We start from the raw sequence: 13,820 nt of genomic DNA, 5'->3' as shown, positions 1-13,820 counted from the left end.
GGGCCCGGATGTGCAAGTCCGGGGGGCGGGCTTTAAATGGGGCAGCGGCGGGGGGAGAGAAACGGCGGCGGCGGCTGGCGGGGCCTGGACCGCGAGTGCGGCGGGTCAGCGGGAACGCGGTGAGAGAACGACGGAGGGACGGCGGCACCATCGCGGGGATCGGGGCGGGGGGTGCGGCCGACGAGGCGCGAGCTGCGCCCGGCAGCCGGGGCCGGGCCCACCCGTGACTGGGGTCGCGTGTCCTCCCGTTAGCGGCCGCGCTGAGGAGAGGCGGCGGCAGGTGCCGGGCGGGAGGTGCCGGGCGGGCTGCGGAGCGACGCCGTCAGCGCGTGGAGCCTCGTGGTGGGCGCGGGTGGCTGCGTGGGGTCGGGGACCGAACCCGGCACGAGCCCCAGCTCCTGTTGCTGCCCCTTCCGGGGTCGTTGGTTCTCCGCTGTGTGTAATGGCGTAACGGGTGAGGCCGGGGGCAGCTGTATGGGAGAACTCCGTGTGGATAGAAGATCTCAGTGCAGAGTGATCTCAGTGCAGAATAATCTCTAGAAGCCTTTCCGTCGTTTAATGAGGGCTGAAATATGCTCTCCGTGGTGACGAGACCGGTTCTTAATAGCTTGTAAATAGGCGTCTCTGTGATGACAGGCTTGTCAGTAAAGCTGCGAGTGTGCTGAGGTGCACAGCTGCCTTCGGAGAGGTGGAGTCGGGAGCCGAGCTCCATCCAGCAGCAGCGATCAGCTCTGTTTGCTCTGGTGACAGGCTGGGCTGTGCTCTGCACACAGACCTCATCCTCTGATCTCTGCAGCTCCTCTATCTCTTATTCTGTAGTGGTGCAATTTATATTACCCGTGTTTTCAAAATAAAACCAAAACATCAGCCAGAAAATGTTTCATCCCCGAGGTCCAGCTCATTATTTTCAAGTCTGCATCTCGGCTTCCTGAAGTTTTCACTTGTCAGAGCTGTAGCACTGTAGCACTCGGTTGCTCTTTGTGCATCAGTTTCACCACCCTCTGGTTACCCAAAAATTCCCTGAGGAAATGCCTTGTGTTTTTCTAGGCGAGCATCTTGCTCTTTGAGTCTGGCCAGGTTTCACATAAGGGCCTGTGGCACATCCCTCTGGCAGGGCTCTGCTTTGCAGACAGCAGATAGGAAAGGCAACAACAGATGGGCTGCTTCTCTGCTGTCCCACAGCGTGTCCCGGTGCTGCCCTGCCGGGCTCTTTGAGCTGCCTTGGCTGCTGTGACTTTGGCTGCTGAGGAGGGGAAATGTCTGGAGGAACTGTGTGCTGGAATGTCAGCCTGAGATGATCTCGGGTTGGGAGAATGTATTTGTTTTCAGCACTCTTCTAAAGGGCGCTTGCATCTGTGTGTTGTTTTGTTGTTGTTTTTTAATGCTGGACTGTTCTGCAGCCTGGATGGCTGTTAGTTAGACAGCTGTGGGTTGATATCAGGGTTTCTTTTAAACCATTACCACTGCTGGGTAAATACTCTGGATTATCATTTATTTCTGTTTAACAAGATTAGCATTTATTGACTATTTAGGAGAAGTTCTGTTCCTTATGTTATCATTTTCTCTATGAACTAGTCAAAGCAACGTGTGAACAGGTGGCAGCTTGCTTACTGTAGGGAAAAAAACAGTAGTGTTGACCACAATAGAACCTGTGCTGTTTTCTCTCAGTTTGCCACCTCCTCTGGACTGCTTTGGGCAGTTCTGTACAATTTCCTATTAAATCAAGTCAGGAGGTTGTACAGGTAACAAGACCTATTTTAAACAAGTGAACAGAAGTGCTGCTGGAGGTCTTTACCCGAAGAGGAGCAGCATGAGTTATTTAAACAGTAGATGAAACGCTGGAGCTCTGAATACTGCTCAAGTCCTTGTTATCGGATTGCTGATCTAATGGGTGCTAAGCCTTAGTGCTCCTAATGAACTCATTAAATAGCTACAGAAAATCATTTGTGTTCTGTGGCTTTGTTTCTTCCTGGCAGGGTTCCAGTGCAGTGGAAAGCAAAATGACATTTATGTGGTGCAAACTCAATGGGAGGATCATCCCTTTCACTAGGAATGGCAGAGATTTTTTGAACGGAGAGCTTCAGAAACGTGCCAAGTCTGCATTGTAAGGGACAGCGCTTAACAAGAGTGCAAGACTAAGCCTTGTAGTACTGTCTGGTGCTGGATGTGAATGTGAAGGGGTTACTTTTAGTATGGTACTCATAGAAGATGTTCACTGACTGTGCTCAGCCAGTTGGTGGTCTTTTCTCCACTTGGCAAGATGAAGAACAGTTTGCAGAATCTTTCTCATCTTTTTAAGAGAATGCAGGGGTTTAAGTGCAAAAATAGTACAGCTGTAGTATCGTACTGGAGTCTAATAAATAATAGAGGTATGGCAGGTTTAGCTGTTGTCAGCCTTAACTACAAGTTCTTATTTCTTATAGGAATATAATGCTGGTTATGGAATTCTCTCTGAATCCTGTTTATGTATGGAGTCTTGTTGATCTGTACTCATTCTGTGTATTTTCAGAGAGGTGTGAAGAAACAGAAGACACTGAACAATTGTGGACTTTGATCTGAAACTCTCGTTATGAACCCTTTCTGGAGCATGTCTGCAGCTTCTGGGCGCAAGGTAGATATCTAGTGAATAGGTACTGCAGTTTGTCGTCAGGAGGGCTGGGGTCTTGTTCCTATAAGGGTCAGCTGCATTAATTGGAGCATGCATGTGAATGAAGGCTACTGCAGAACCGGCTGTAATGACTTTCCTTATCTGGAGCATTTTCAAGGATGGAAGATAAACTTGTTCAAATAGTTGAAAGACTTAGTAAACAAATGTCATGAGAACTGTCTTATGTAAACCTTAGCTGGATGTTGCATGTGCACTGGAGTGTTCACAAAACTCTGCATGAGTAACATTGTTAGTTTCTCCATTTTATTTTATCTAAAAGCACGATTGTTGTAGGGTTAGTCACTCCTCAGATTTGCAGTGCTATATTTAACTTTGTTGATGGCACTTGTGACCAAAGTATTGCTATCAGTGCAGGTCTCAAGCCCTTCACGGTGCCATACTGTAAATCACCTCTGCCCAGTCCCAACCCTGCAGGTTTGCCTTGGCAACTTGTAGAGAGATTTTGAGGTCTGTGCATAATGCAGTGTTGTGTAGGGGGACAGAGGAAGTACAAAGTATTTTGTTAGTGAAAGACGTGGGCTTGAAAGGTCATTATAACAAAATTATTTAAACATGTCTTGGTGTCAAACAGTGACTCTCCCGCAGAGTGAATGGGCACTGTGATCAGCGTGCAGGGGGATGTTTGTCTTAACACAGACAGTAAGTGAAAATATGATGTTTTCTGTAGAAAGTTCCCTTCTCAGCTTTGCTGCGTTACTTTTAAGAGACTTTTTGAAGGCTAGAATGAGAGGATGCTTGTCAGTGGAGAAGTGATTTATCTTGGTACACTGTGCTGGCAGTAGTCTGACTTCTAAGCTGATGGTTTATGTTACCTGCTTTCAGTTTCTAAAAAAATACAAGCCTCCTTAAGCATTTGTCTTAATCTGCAGATTTCCTATCCACCGTCGGTTACTTTTGTGCTTGTAGGCTGGGTCTAAGACAAAAGCAATAAGGATGCACACACCTCAGTGCCCCTCACATCCCCCCACAAACAGACAAAAACCAAACAACCCAACATAAATCTCATTGGCCACACTTGTAAATAGTGCAACTGGATTTAAGCTTATGTTAAAACATGTTCTTATGTTAAATGTTCTTAATTTCAATGTCTTGTGTCATGGTCTTATTTTAAACCTAACAGAGACCTGAAGCTGATGAGAAAACTTTGAGTGGGGAACTGAGAACCAGTCCGCCAAGAGCTTCTGCAAAGAAACAGTTGCCTTCTGTTCCGAAGAATGCTGTGCCAGTTACCAAGCCTGCCTCCCCTGCCATGTCATCCCAGTCAACGAATGGAACACATGCTTCTTATGGGCCTTTTTATTTGGAGTATTCCCTCCTTGCAGAGTTGTAAGTTTTCACATTTAAAAATAGAGCTTCCATTCGGTTATTGAACTTGTGCTTCAGTGGGGGGTGAAAAGTACCATGCAGGGATCTACTTCTGCCTTGTGTCTCCACCCTAAGAACGCAGTAAACCTGTGTTCCATCAAATTGTTTTTCTTGGGCAGCAACCTCACTCTCTAGAGATAGTTGAGGAGAAGGAGAGATGTGTTTAGGTGTGATTTTCTGAATTCTTATTTCTCATTAAGTAAATATATTTTATGTCTGTGCCTTTGGACCAGTTATCATAATAGCTTTTTATTGTTGGGTTTTTTTTCCAGAAGTAGCTACTCCTTAGAACCATTATTAAATTAGAAGCAAGCAGATGTCTAGTTTGTTATGAATGTAGGGTACCAGGTAGTAATGTTCAAATGTGGAACACTTGAATGCTTCCTGATGATACAGCTTATTAAGTGGATATTAGGAAGACAATTCTTGCCCGTCAATCAGCAGTATTTAAAATGAAACATAGGAGGGAGGAGCTACTGCAGTTTAAAGGGCTTTTGTTGGGTCAGTTGCTTTGATCCAGTCTAGTGTTGGATCACACAAGTCTATATGTCTGCAAAGCTTTTTAGTTTTATAAAGATACTGAAGTTGTTCTGTGCTATGAAGCTGGAATGACTTCCTCCGCAATAGATGTACTGGATTCTCAAGTATTCAGTGCCTTTTGGAATGAAATCCCTTGAGTCCTGATGTAATGCTAAGCTTCAGTTCTTGCATTTAACCCTTGTATTGAAAGTGAGTACTCAGAGCCTTAGATCTTGTTTTGGGCAGCTGAGTGTGACTTCGTAATAGAAGAAAGGTGGCTTTCTTCTGCAGCGTGCCACAATGTATTGATGTGCCTCTGGTTGAACAAATTCATGTATAGTATGGAAGTTGTTAGCAGAGAAGTGTCTTACTGTTTGTTTGGTTTTTTAATTGTTTATTAATGTAAGCATGCTGAATTCTCAGTTTAATTGCCCCGTACAGCAACTAACTGGAAAGGCTATGAAGTGAATGTTTCAGTTGATGGTGTGTAGTTTTCAGTACAGTCTGCATACTGTGCATCTATGGCTCGTTAAACCTCCTTCCAAATTTTAAGTTAAAGCTATGATAAAAGTTTGGGATTAACTGCAGGCCTAAAACTGCAAACAAAATCTCTTAATTGTGGTTCCTTCTTTCCACCTTTACTTTGAAACTGGGAATTCAGCAGAGAAGTAGAAAGGCAGTAAGCACATCTTTTGGGGAAAGAACTGATTTCTGCTTTTCTGCTGATTGTTTTCTCCTTGTGGGAGAATAGAGAGCTAGGAAAAGCAGAGTGCGGGTTTATGGATAAAGTCTCCTGTACAGTGGCTTTACTGTTGTCACCTTGCTGTAGGTGTAGTGTGGTTGTGGAGCTATTCTAAATGCTGATTCTAATTGCAGTACGTTGGTTGTGAAGCAGAAATTGCCGGGTGTCTACGTGCAGCCATCTTACAGATCAGCATTAAGTAAGTTTAAATTTAAACTTGGAAAACTTGAATAATTACATGCTTTTAATTTCTTCTACTCAAGAAAACTTTCTCACTTGCAGTGTGGTTTGGAGTGATATTCATAAGACACGGGCTGTACCAGGATGGAGTGTTCAAATTTACTGTCTATATTCCCGATAATTACCCTGATGGAGACTGCCCGGTAAGTGGCTGTAGTGGTGTGTCTTGGGTTTTTCTGCTCTGGTGCTTTAAGTTTGCCTCCTTGTTAAAGCCAGTGTACCAGCGAGCTTCTCACTTCTTTTGAACTAGTTTTGTTTAGTTGGCTGGCCGTGTTTGTGATGCATCTTGTACATGTCTCCTAACGTCAGTGGAGGGAACTTGCTGCTTATGTTGCTGTTTGTCTGTGTCTTTTCTAAATACATTGAAACAAAGAACCAAGAGAGTTTGAGGAGAAAGCTGATGAAGTAGCAGGAAATGGAGATGGGTAGTATGGTGTTACCTTTGGTCTTTGCTTTTTCCTTTTGGGGAAAGGTATCCAAGTTCCTACTTCACTTTCCTGCTGTTTGTAGCAATGTGACTCTCTCCAGAGAGGAGCATCTGGTCTTGGCCGGATTTATTGAAGAGGAAGGTTGTGGGTGGATGTATGTAGCTGCTGCAGCTGAGAATGAGCTGCTGTGTCAGGAAGCTGCCTGTTTGATATCAGGCTTTGTCTAAAGCTTTACGGGGACAGAATTAATATAAAAGAGTTGATTTCAAAGATTAGTCTTAAACATCTCTGACATATCTGTAGTTCTTTTGCTAGCATGGGGCTTTATAAGCCTTCCTGTTGAAAGTAATTTTATTATTATTGTGTTTTAGAGGAACACACAAATGCCAGAGGAAACAAACCGTACAGAGCTGGAGGCATCTCACAGCTCATTTAGAAACTGTGTAGGATAAAAGAAGTTGCAGCTTGTAGCTCAGTAATGTAAAGAACTTTCAGCTGTTTTGTTTTTTTTCCTGGCTTAGTCTGATCTTATCTGATACTGTTACCTGTGTTGGCGCTGGTGCTTGTGCTGTTAGCTGGATTAGTCTCCTGATCGGGTGCGTCAGGGAGGACAGGACTCTGCATGTCACATGGGTGTGCTGGGTTACAGTGTCACAGTTGCTTTCTTGTTACATAGTAGCAATCAATTGATATTTGGAAGCAACATCTCACTAACCGATAAAACACGTAAGACCTGAAACAGCCTCAGCCTGTGCTTTAACACTGGGATTTTTCTTTTTCCTAATGCAGCGCTTGGTTTTTGATCTGCCTGTCTTCCATCCACTAGTAGATCCCTTGTCTGGTGAGCTGGATGTGAAAAGAGCATTTGCGAAATGGAGGTTAGTGGTAACATATCGATGTGCAGTTTGGAAGGTTCTTTCCTTTTTTTCACCTAGTTTTGTTCTTTTTAGGCGAAATCATAATCACATATGGCAAGTACTAATGTATGCTCGCAGAGTCTTTTACAAGATTGATACAACCAGTCCTCTGAACCCTGAGGCTGCAGTGCTGTAAGTATCTTCCAGGCACTGAAGGTGTGATTTCTTAAGAGACTTTTGCATAGAAATACAGAATCAAGAGATTTGTATAACTGCTTGTGATCTCTGTGTCTGGAGCTCCTTGTGCTAGAAGCTAACACAGGCTTAGCCCCAGTGTGTCTGTGCTTCTAGGGCAAACCTGTACCTCCTTGCAGTTACTTGACAATGTGTATTTCTCTCTTATAGGTATGAAAAAGATATTCAACTGTTCAAAAGTAAAGTGGTAGACAGTGTCAAACTGTGCAGCAGTCACTTATTTGATCAGCCCAAAATAGAGGATCCCTATGCAATCGTGTAAGTAACGTGGGCAATTTGACAACAGCTTCATGCTTTGAGAAGTTTTAGTATAGTTTTCTATTCGAAGCCTTTCCCTGCCAGGACATTCAGGTTGGATGACCTGTTCTTTTGTATGGATGTAAGAGTACCTTGAATGTTCTTACCTTTATTTCTTCTTGCTTAATATTGAGTAAATCTGCAATTATCCGACACTGTTTGCTGTTGGATAAGATCTGTGTCAGTGCATAGTAAGTTCTTGTTACCAAAAACTCATGATTTGTAGTTGACTTGAAATTAAGCAAACTAAACCAAGTAAAAGTGCTTTTTTCCCTCCCCCTTCTGTATTACTTCCCTCTGTGTGTTTGCAAAAATGTGGAGTAAGAGAACTGTATTTTCTCCACAGTTTTTCTCCTTGGAATCCAGCTATACATGATGAAGCCAGAGAGAAGATGTTAACTCAGAAGGTAAGTACCAAGTCCAGATTTTCACTATAGAAGGGGTTTATTGCCTGATAAAGGAAGGAAATGTTCTGCGTCTCTTTGTGATGAGCACGAACCAGGCAGGCTTTATTCTGCTTCTCCTCTGGATCTGGAGACGTGCTGAAACTGAATTGGTGTCCTAACTGAGCAGTTATGTCACTGTTCTAACGTCAGTGTGTTAAGCAATTAGTCATTCAGCCAGCTAGAGTGCTTTGTTAGGCTGAGTACAATTGCTGGTAGATTTGGCAGATTTTTTTTTTGTTTAGAGATGGAAAGGAAGAAGAAAGGAGAGATTTGCTGACTGCTTTGTTAGCTTGTCCTGTCCTGGTCAGTACTGCTGCGTAACCTCACAGCCTCCAACTTTCTTCTTTCCTTCAGTTGAAAGATCTTTAATGAGTGAATGGAAACTTCAAGGCTTTCTTTGTAATCTGAAAACTATTTTGGGACTGTTGCTTCTGCCTCAGAGCACTCAGATACAGCAAGAGTGTGTTCATACAGTGTTCATACAGTTCAACAGAGCAATACCTTGGGTATTTGTACAGTCAATGTGCAGTGATGCTGACTGTCCCTTTACCTGCTCTAGAATTGAAGTGGTGAGGATAAATAACTTTCTAATGGCTTTTGAGCTTAGCAATGCATACAAGAACTGGAAGAGGCCCTCTTGTCTTTCTCAGAGAGATTCAAAAGAAATGAGCCTTGATTCTGATGAGCTTAAGTCTTCTAAAATATTATTGAAAGCACACTTCCCCTTTCATTCAGTTTATTATTTTTATACTTTAAATGATTTCTAGCACTTGACAGGAATTGATGTGCAGCAATTCAGAGCCTGCATTGAGTGGCGTGACAAGTGAACCAACTCACAGCATCTCAGGGCTCTAAAGTGGCATTTGTTTTAGTTACAAATTACTGCATGCATGGTGCCTTAATTGCTGGAGTAGTTTGATGACAGCAAGAGCACTCAGGCTTCTGTGCACCAGGAGACTTGTTCCCCAATGGCAGTGCAGTTGAGCTTGTTCTTTGCCTTCCCTGTACAAGGAAGTTCCCCAGTCCTGTTTTCTTTCCCGTCTCCTGCAATCCTGGATCGATGTTTATTACCTGTGTAACTTCTGTGCACGGAGAAACAACTGGCTGTGCTGGAGCTGTTAGCAGCAAGTGAATGACATATGTGCTTTGATTTGGATTGACTCTTCTTTCTGTAGAACCAAGAGGTTTGGCAAATAGCAGCACAGTGCTGCTGAGCTTTGGTCTCCAATCAGGATGCTCTATCCAAGGAGTATCTGTTTAATCTTTATAGTATAATTGGGTGACAGTACATGAAGGAAGTCATTAGAACTCTCCTGTAGTGTCAGCGTAGATCTACGCATGTCATGCATACTCACAGAGATTAAAGCAGTAGATGTGATGCTGTTTCTCTTTGAGGAAAGGAAATGATTTTGACCTCTTTTCTGCTTGTAGTTGCCAATCTGAAAATGTGTGGGAAAGTGTGCAAGAGGGCTTCTAGTAATTCTGACTTCAATTTTCTTCTACCTAGAAGAAACCAGAAGATCAGCACTGCAAAAGCATGCATGTTTCTGGCCTGTCATGGGTAAAGCCTGGCTCAGTTCAGCCTTTCAGCAAAGAAGAGAAGACAATGCCTACCTAGCTCTTCTGGACTGTGGTGCACAGAACACTTTCTATGGGTGGAGGGAATGTAATGGAGGGAGAAACAGCAAAGCAGCAGTTTAATGGATGGTAGCAGTGACTCCAGAAGATTATTGATGGATTGCTGTCTCAGTGTTTTACATATGCATTAGGTTTTAAAGGCTTGCCTGGAGTTTGGAAGTATCTCTGAACACTGCAGTACTTCAATCTGAAGACTGTCTGGAGTGGGTAATTCCTCAGGGCTCTGACATGCCTGGAGGTTTGGGGTTGCTTTTAAGCTTTTATTTTTTCCCTCCAGGAAATGGCTATTTTTGTTTTCCTTCTAAATTTTAAATTGCTGGCAGAAATACTTGCAGGAAATATGATGCCAGAGGTAAGCTGTGTTCATGTAAACTAATATAGCAGAGTTAAACACTATATTTAATGGTTTTAAATACTTTGGTTTCTATTGTAAATATGATAGGATTTGAAATTGTAAATAGATGGTTCAGTGACTCCATTTAGCACTTTCCAGAGATAAAGCTGAGGATGATACTCAGTGGATGATGTACTATTGATTTGTAAATGGATGCTGTCCCTAAAGCACACATTAGTCTGACAGGGTGAAAGAAGAATGTCAGGCTTAATAGACTTTTTATTACATAAACACTAAAATCAAAGCTTTTAATGGTGGTCTCTTGAGCTAATAAAATCTTAGAGGATTTTAGATTCCCTGGGTGTCTACACTGTAGGGACTAATAGAATAGCTTGACTAATGTGTGTTAATGGTGACATCTTAAGAAAATAAAATGGAATCATCGCTTTGCATTTGTCCAACTGTTCCTGTTTTAGATGCTCAGTAAAGCCCGGGGCTGGAAGCGTCTGGCAGCAGAAGTGTTTGTAGTGTCCTGTTGGGTGCTGAAGAGACGGGTTGAACACAGCTGTGTTCCGTGTCTAGGAAAACCTTTCTAAAGCTGGTGTGAGTTCAGGGCCAAGTCTTCCATCTTCCACAAGAGCCCTCCTGATGTCATAATGTAGCATAATGTCTTACTGCTGCATAATGGGATTTTTCTATAGATCCCAGATTCTATAGACTCATGATGCTAGCCTCTTACTGCTGGGATTAATGCTTGGGAAATGTTTTGTTGCTGTCTCACCTGTCTTTAATTGCAGTGCAGCTGATTTTCTTGCTGGGTGGGAAAAACTTCTTTGGCTGTTGTTATTTGCTTTACAAGGAGAAAATGCCCAATAATACCACAGATACATGTGTTCAGTTCCACTCTGTAGTCCACTGCATATGTCCCATTGTAACAAGTATGCGCGTGCCCCGTTCAACAAACAAATTCAGCCAGTGAAGCACGACTGCTGTCCTGCAACTTTCTGCTCGGGAAGTCTCTAAAATGGCATCCTGTGTTCTTGAAGAGGAGCTTAAAGCAGTGCTGGACTTGTGAAAAGAATGGCTAAATTCCTTGGGACTCGGTGCAGGAGGAGAAGACATCCTGGTGTTGCTCACCATGGTTAGACTCCTCCTGCAGTAGCCCTGCCGGCCTGTGTCTGACATTGCCAGAAGACTGTTCAGAACTTCCTCCAAGTGACAGGAGTGGAGTCACTGCTCTGAAAGGTGAGCTGTATCACGTGCAACGTGGTGCATTTGTTTCAAGGAAAGGTCTTCTCTGAGCTGCTGTTCTGGCCTGTGATGTTGCTACTAAAATACTGTGAATGTTCATTCTGCTGCTGCTCTGTTCTCTTTTGTTTTTCTTGGGAAGGCTGAAAGTCACATGTTTCACCTTCAGTATTTGAGATATTTAGTGAAACAGGGACTCGTGTGGACCAGAAATGGGCCTAGAATTCGGACTGAGCACGATGGAGCAGCGAGGCAGGGAGCCAGAAGCAGAGCACGGAACTGGAGTGTTCCCTTTTAGTTACCTTGATCATTATTCAGGTATGAATTTCCTAAGCTGCTGAACTGAATGGCTTGTGTGGAAGTTCAGTCCCTTCCAATCGTGGGATGCTCTGTGATTTCAGCTGCAGCTTGGTAGATGGAAAGCTTAATTCCTGATGGTGTACAAAGCAGAAAAGCAGTTTTACCCCCCAAGTTACCGTGGGGTTGGACAGGGCACACATGCAGTAAGTTGATGGCCATGTGGAATAGCAGTAAGCTGGCATCAGTTCAGAGGTGTGGTTACAATTATTGGTCTAAGTGTTGCTGGGATTTAGAAACCACCGCAACTAAAGGAAAAGCAGTAACAAGAAAGGAGATGAAATAATGGTTGTTTGAGCAAGTTTTGTTTCTTTTAGGCTTGTTGGGGTAGTCTGGATTTCTTAGTGAAACCCACGTTAAGAGCAGTTTCCTCTCCAAATAATTGTATATAATTAAAGAATGGCAAATCTATTTCTAGTTCCAAATGAGTAAATTGAATGAGCTTTTTTTTTTTTTTTCTTTTTTTTCTTAAGATTGAAAAAGAGAAGAATAACGGATCACCTGGAAGCAGGTCATGCACAAAAAGAAGCAGTTCCAGGAGCCAGGTAGGCAGACAGCACCCAAACTGCAACGAAGTACCAAACCCTTTCCTCCAGCAGTTGGCTGTTAACCTGTCCTGCTACAGCTGGAAGTCAGTCTGTGAAAAATGGACTGCAAACGTTTGAGTGTCCATCAGTACCTTGGCTTAAACAGCATTTCAGAAACACTTGTAAAAGTAATTCAAGTACATCACGTGCCTCAAGCAGCCAGCAAGTGTTATTATATGTTTGTGCTATTTTGGTGTTTGGGTGTTTGTGCTATTGGGTCAGCCCGAGCCTTTGACAGATGCACACTGGGTGTAGCTTTTGCTTCTTATGAAGCTTTTTTTCACACAAGCCTTATAATGAGTTCTTTATTGAAAAATACACTTGCAGTATTTCATACAAATTAATGGAAATGGTACAGAGTGACAGAATTGTCTGACAAGTTCATAAATATTTTTACAGAGACATCTACACCGCTGCTCCGCTTCAGCCCTTCTTACACAGGTAAGAACAAAAGATGCTTTTATTTCACCTTAATTGATTTTACTGTGGAATCAAGTCTTAAATCTTTCCATTATTCAGAGGAGCAGCAATGAATGAGAACATGCAGCTTTTAAGTTCTGCTTCCTTATAAAACCTTCTAGCATCCATGCGTGCTAAATTTTACAAGAACAACAGCATTGTCCCCAGTTGTCATTAAAGATGAGTCAACTGGCACAGGGCAGTAGTTATTAGGAAAGGTCTAAGCATACCAACAAGGCTGGTATTGTAGAATTGATTAAAATGGAAACAATTAGTATGTCTAATTAATATAGCACTGCTTTCTTATATACCATTAGCAGGGGAGAGATTTCTCCCAGGCAGCCTGATTCTGTCCATTACAAAAAAGCCCCAAACCTCTCCCTTTGTCCTTTAAAACCACTCCAGAAGCACAGTGTGCGTCTTGAGGACATTGAGGCCACCTTCCTTCTACTGAGGAAGGGGGGGCTGGTTCTGACTCTCAAGCAGAGCCAGCTGAACAAACAACAGAGGTGTACAAAATTCCTTGACCAAAGCCCACGTCCCTGGCCTCCTGCAGTTGTTACTGCATGCACATAACATTAACGTGAATTCTTAATGCCATTTGCTGAAGAAGGGGAGCTGTGGGATGTCAAATTGCAAATAAATACAAGAATTGGATTGTTTCCATGAAGAAAAACAGCTGAAGTCAGCCTTTAAAAAGATATTCACATTTAGAAAGTGCCATTGCAAATATACAGCAACACTAATCTGCCTTAAAAGCAATGCTTCACAGCCCTATCCAAAGTGCCACCTTTTGAACACGAGTTCACTTTAGAACATTGCACAGCTAAAAATGATGCGTAAATGGAGTTAGCTACTTCTATACAACAAGGTGCCCAAACGTTAAAGCAAAACAACGTGATGGATTTGGGGGCACACAAAGCATCCTGAATACATACAGAATCCATTCAGACAGCTTCCTTCAGCGCTCAAAAAGCTTATTCCTATCTTCCCTTTCCAAGCAGAAAAGGCTGGATGTTGCTAGATTTATGCTTATAAATCATTCTTTTCATGGCAGTCCTTAATGTTTTATTTTTTCCTTATTTTTTTTTCCCCCAGAGCACACGTTTGACTATGAGTGCCTTGGTGCAACGCTCCCATGTTTGATACATATACAACTTCCTATTCCAAAGCTGAAAATGGTCAAGCATTGATGAAAACACTGTAAGTAGACTGGTTGAGCAGATGGATTTAAATACCTGTTACAAGGTAGAAAGCTGTATGAGGGATACATTCTCCAAGCAATACAAAGCTTTGAACTGCCTTCTGAAGCCAAAGGCAGCAGGTAGGTCGTTTGCCTTCTGATCAGCTTTACAACAGGCAGAGTGGAACTGCAGAGCT

The 13,820-nt window shown here is 42.9% G+C and overlaps 1 protein-coding gene across 4 annotated transcripts; it reads left to right on the top strand.

Annotated features, from left to right (window-relative positions):
- Nucleotides 1-13,665, top strand: AKTIP (AKT interacting protein). 4 transcript variants are annotated; one of them, XR_011904977.1, is made up of 13 exons: nt 1-119; nt 2,510-2,611; nt 3,789-3,994; nt 5,429-5,493; nt 5,577-5,677; nt 6,752-6,840; nt 6,913-7,011; nt 7,225-7,332; nt 7,718-7,778; nt 9,325-11,355; nt 11,868-11,939; nt 12,381-12,422; nt 13,539-13,665. XR_011904977.1 is itself a non-coding variant. In XM_072346241.1 (10 exons), the coding sequence occupies exons 2-10, from the start codon at nt 2,570-2,572 to the stop codon at nt 9,433-9,435; spliced, it is 882 nt and encodes a 293-aa protein (XP_072202342.1). In that variant the 5' UTR covers nt 1-119; nt 2,510-2,569; the 3' UTR covers nt 9,436-11,458. The 4 variants fall into 4 exon arrangements, 1 of the variants encoding a protein (XP_072202342.1); XR_011904978.1 differs by lacking the exon at nt 13,539-13,665 and having other exon boundaries at nt 4-119; nt 9,328-11,355; XR_011904979.1 differs by lacking the exon at nt 13,539-13,665 and having other exon boundaries at nt 4-119; nt 9,249-11,355.
- Nucleotides 13,666-13,820: the final 155 nt, after the last annotated feature.

This window comes from Excalfactoria chinensis, chromosome 11, assembly GCF_039878825.1.
Source record: "Excalfactoria chinensis isolate bCotChi1 chromosome 11, bCotChi1.hap2, whole genome shotgun sequence".
Lineage (NCBI taxonomy): Eukaryota > Metazoa > Chordata > Aves > Galliformes > Phasianidae > Excalfactoria > Excalfactoria chinensis.
The sequence above is the reverse complement of the archived record's forward strand: the minus strand, read 5'-3'. Positions and strand labels throughout refer to the sequence as shown.

Bases quoted from the DNA above. Each gene is read 5' to 3' on its own strand.
- AKTIP (XM_072346241.1), top strand. From the start codon at position 2,570: ATGAACCCTTTCTGGAGCATGTCTGCAGCTTCTGGGCGCAAG. The intron at 5,494-5,576 runs GTAAGTTTAAAT...TCTCACTTGCAG, and splicing joins ATCTTACAGATCAGCATTAA to TGTGGTTTGGAGTGATATTC. The intron at 7,779-9,324 runs GTAAGTACCAAG...TCTTCTACCTAG, and splicing joins AGAAGATGTTAACTCAGAAG to AAGAAACCAGAAGATCAGCA.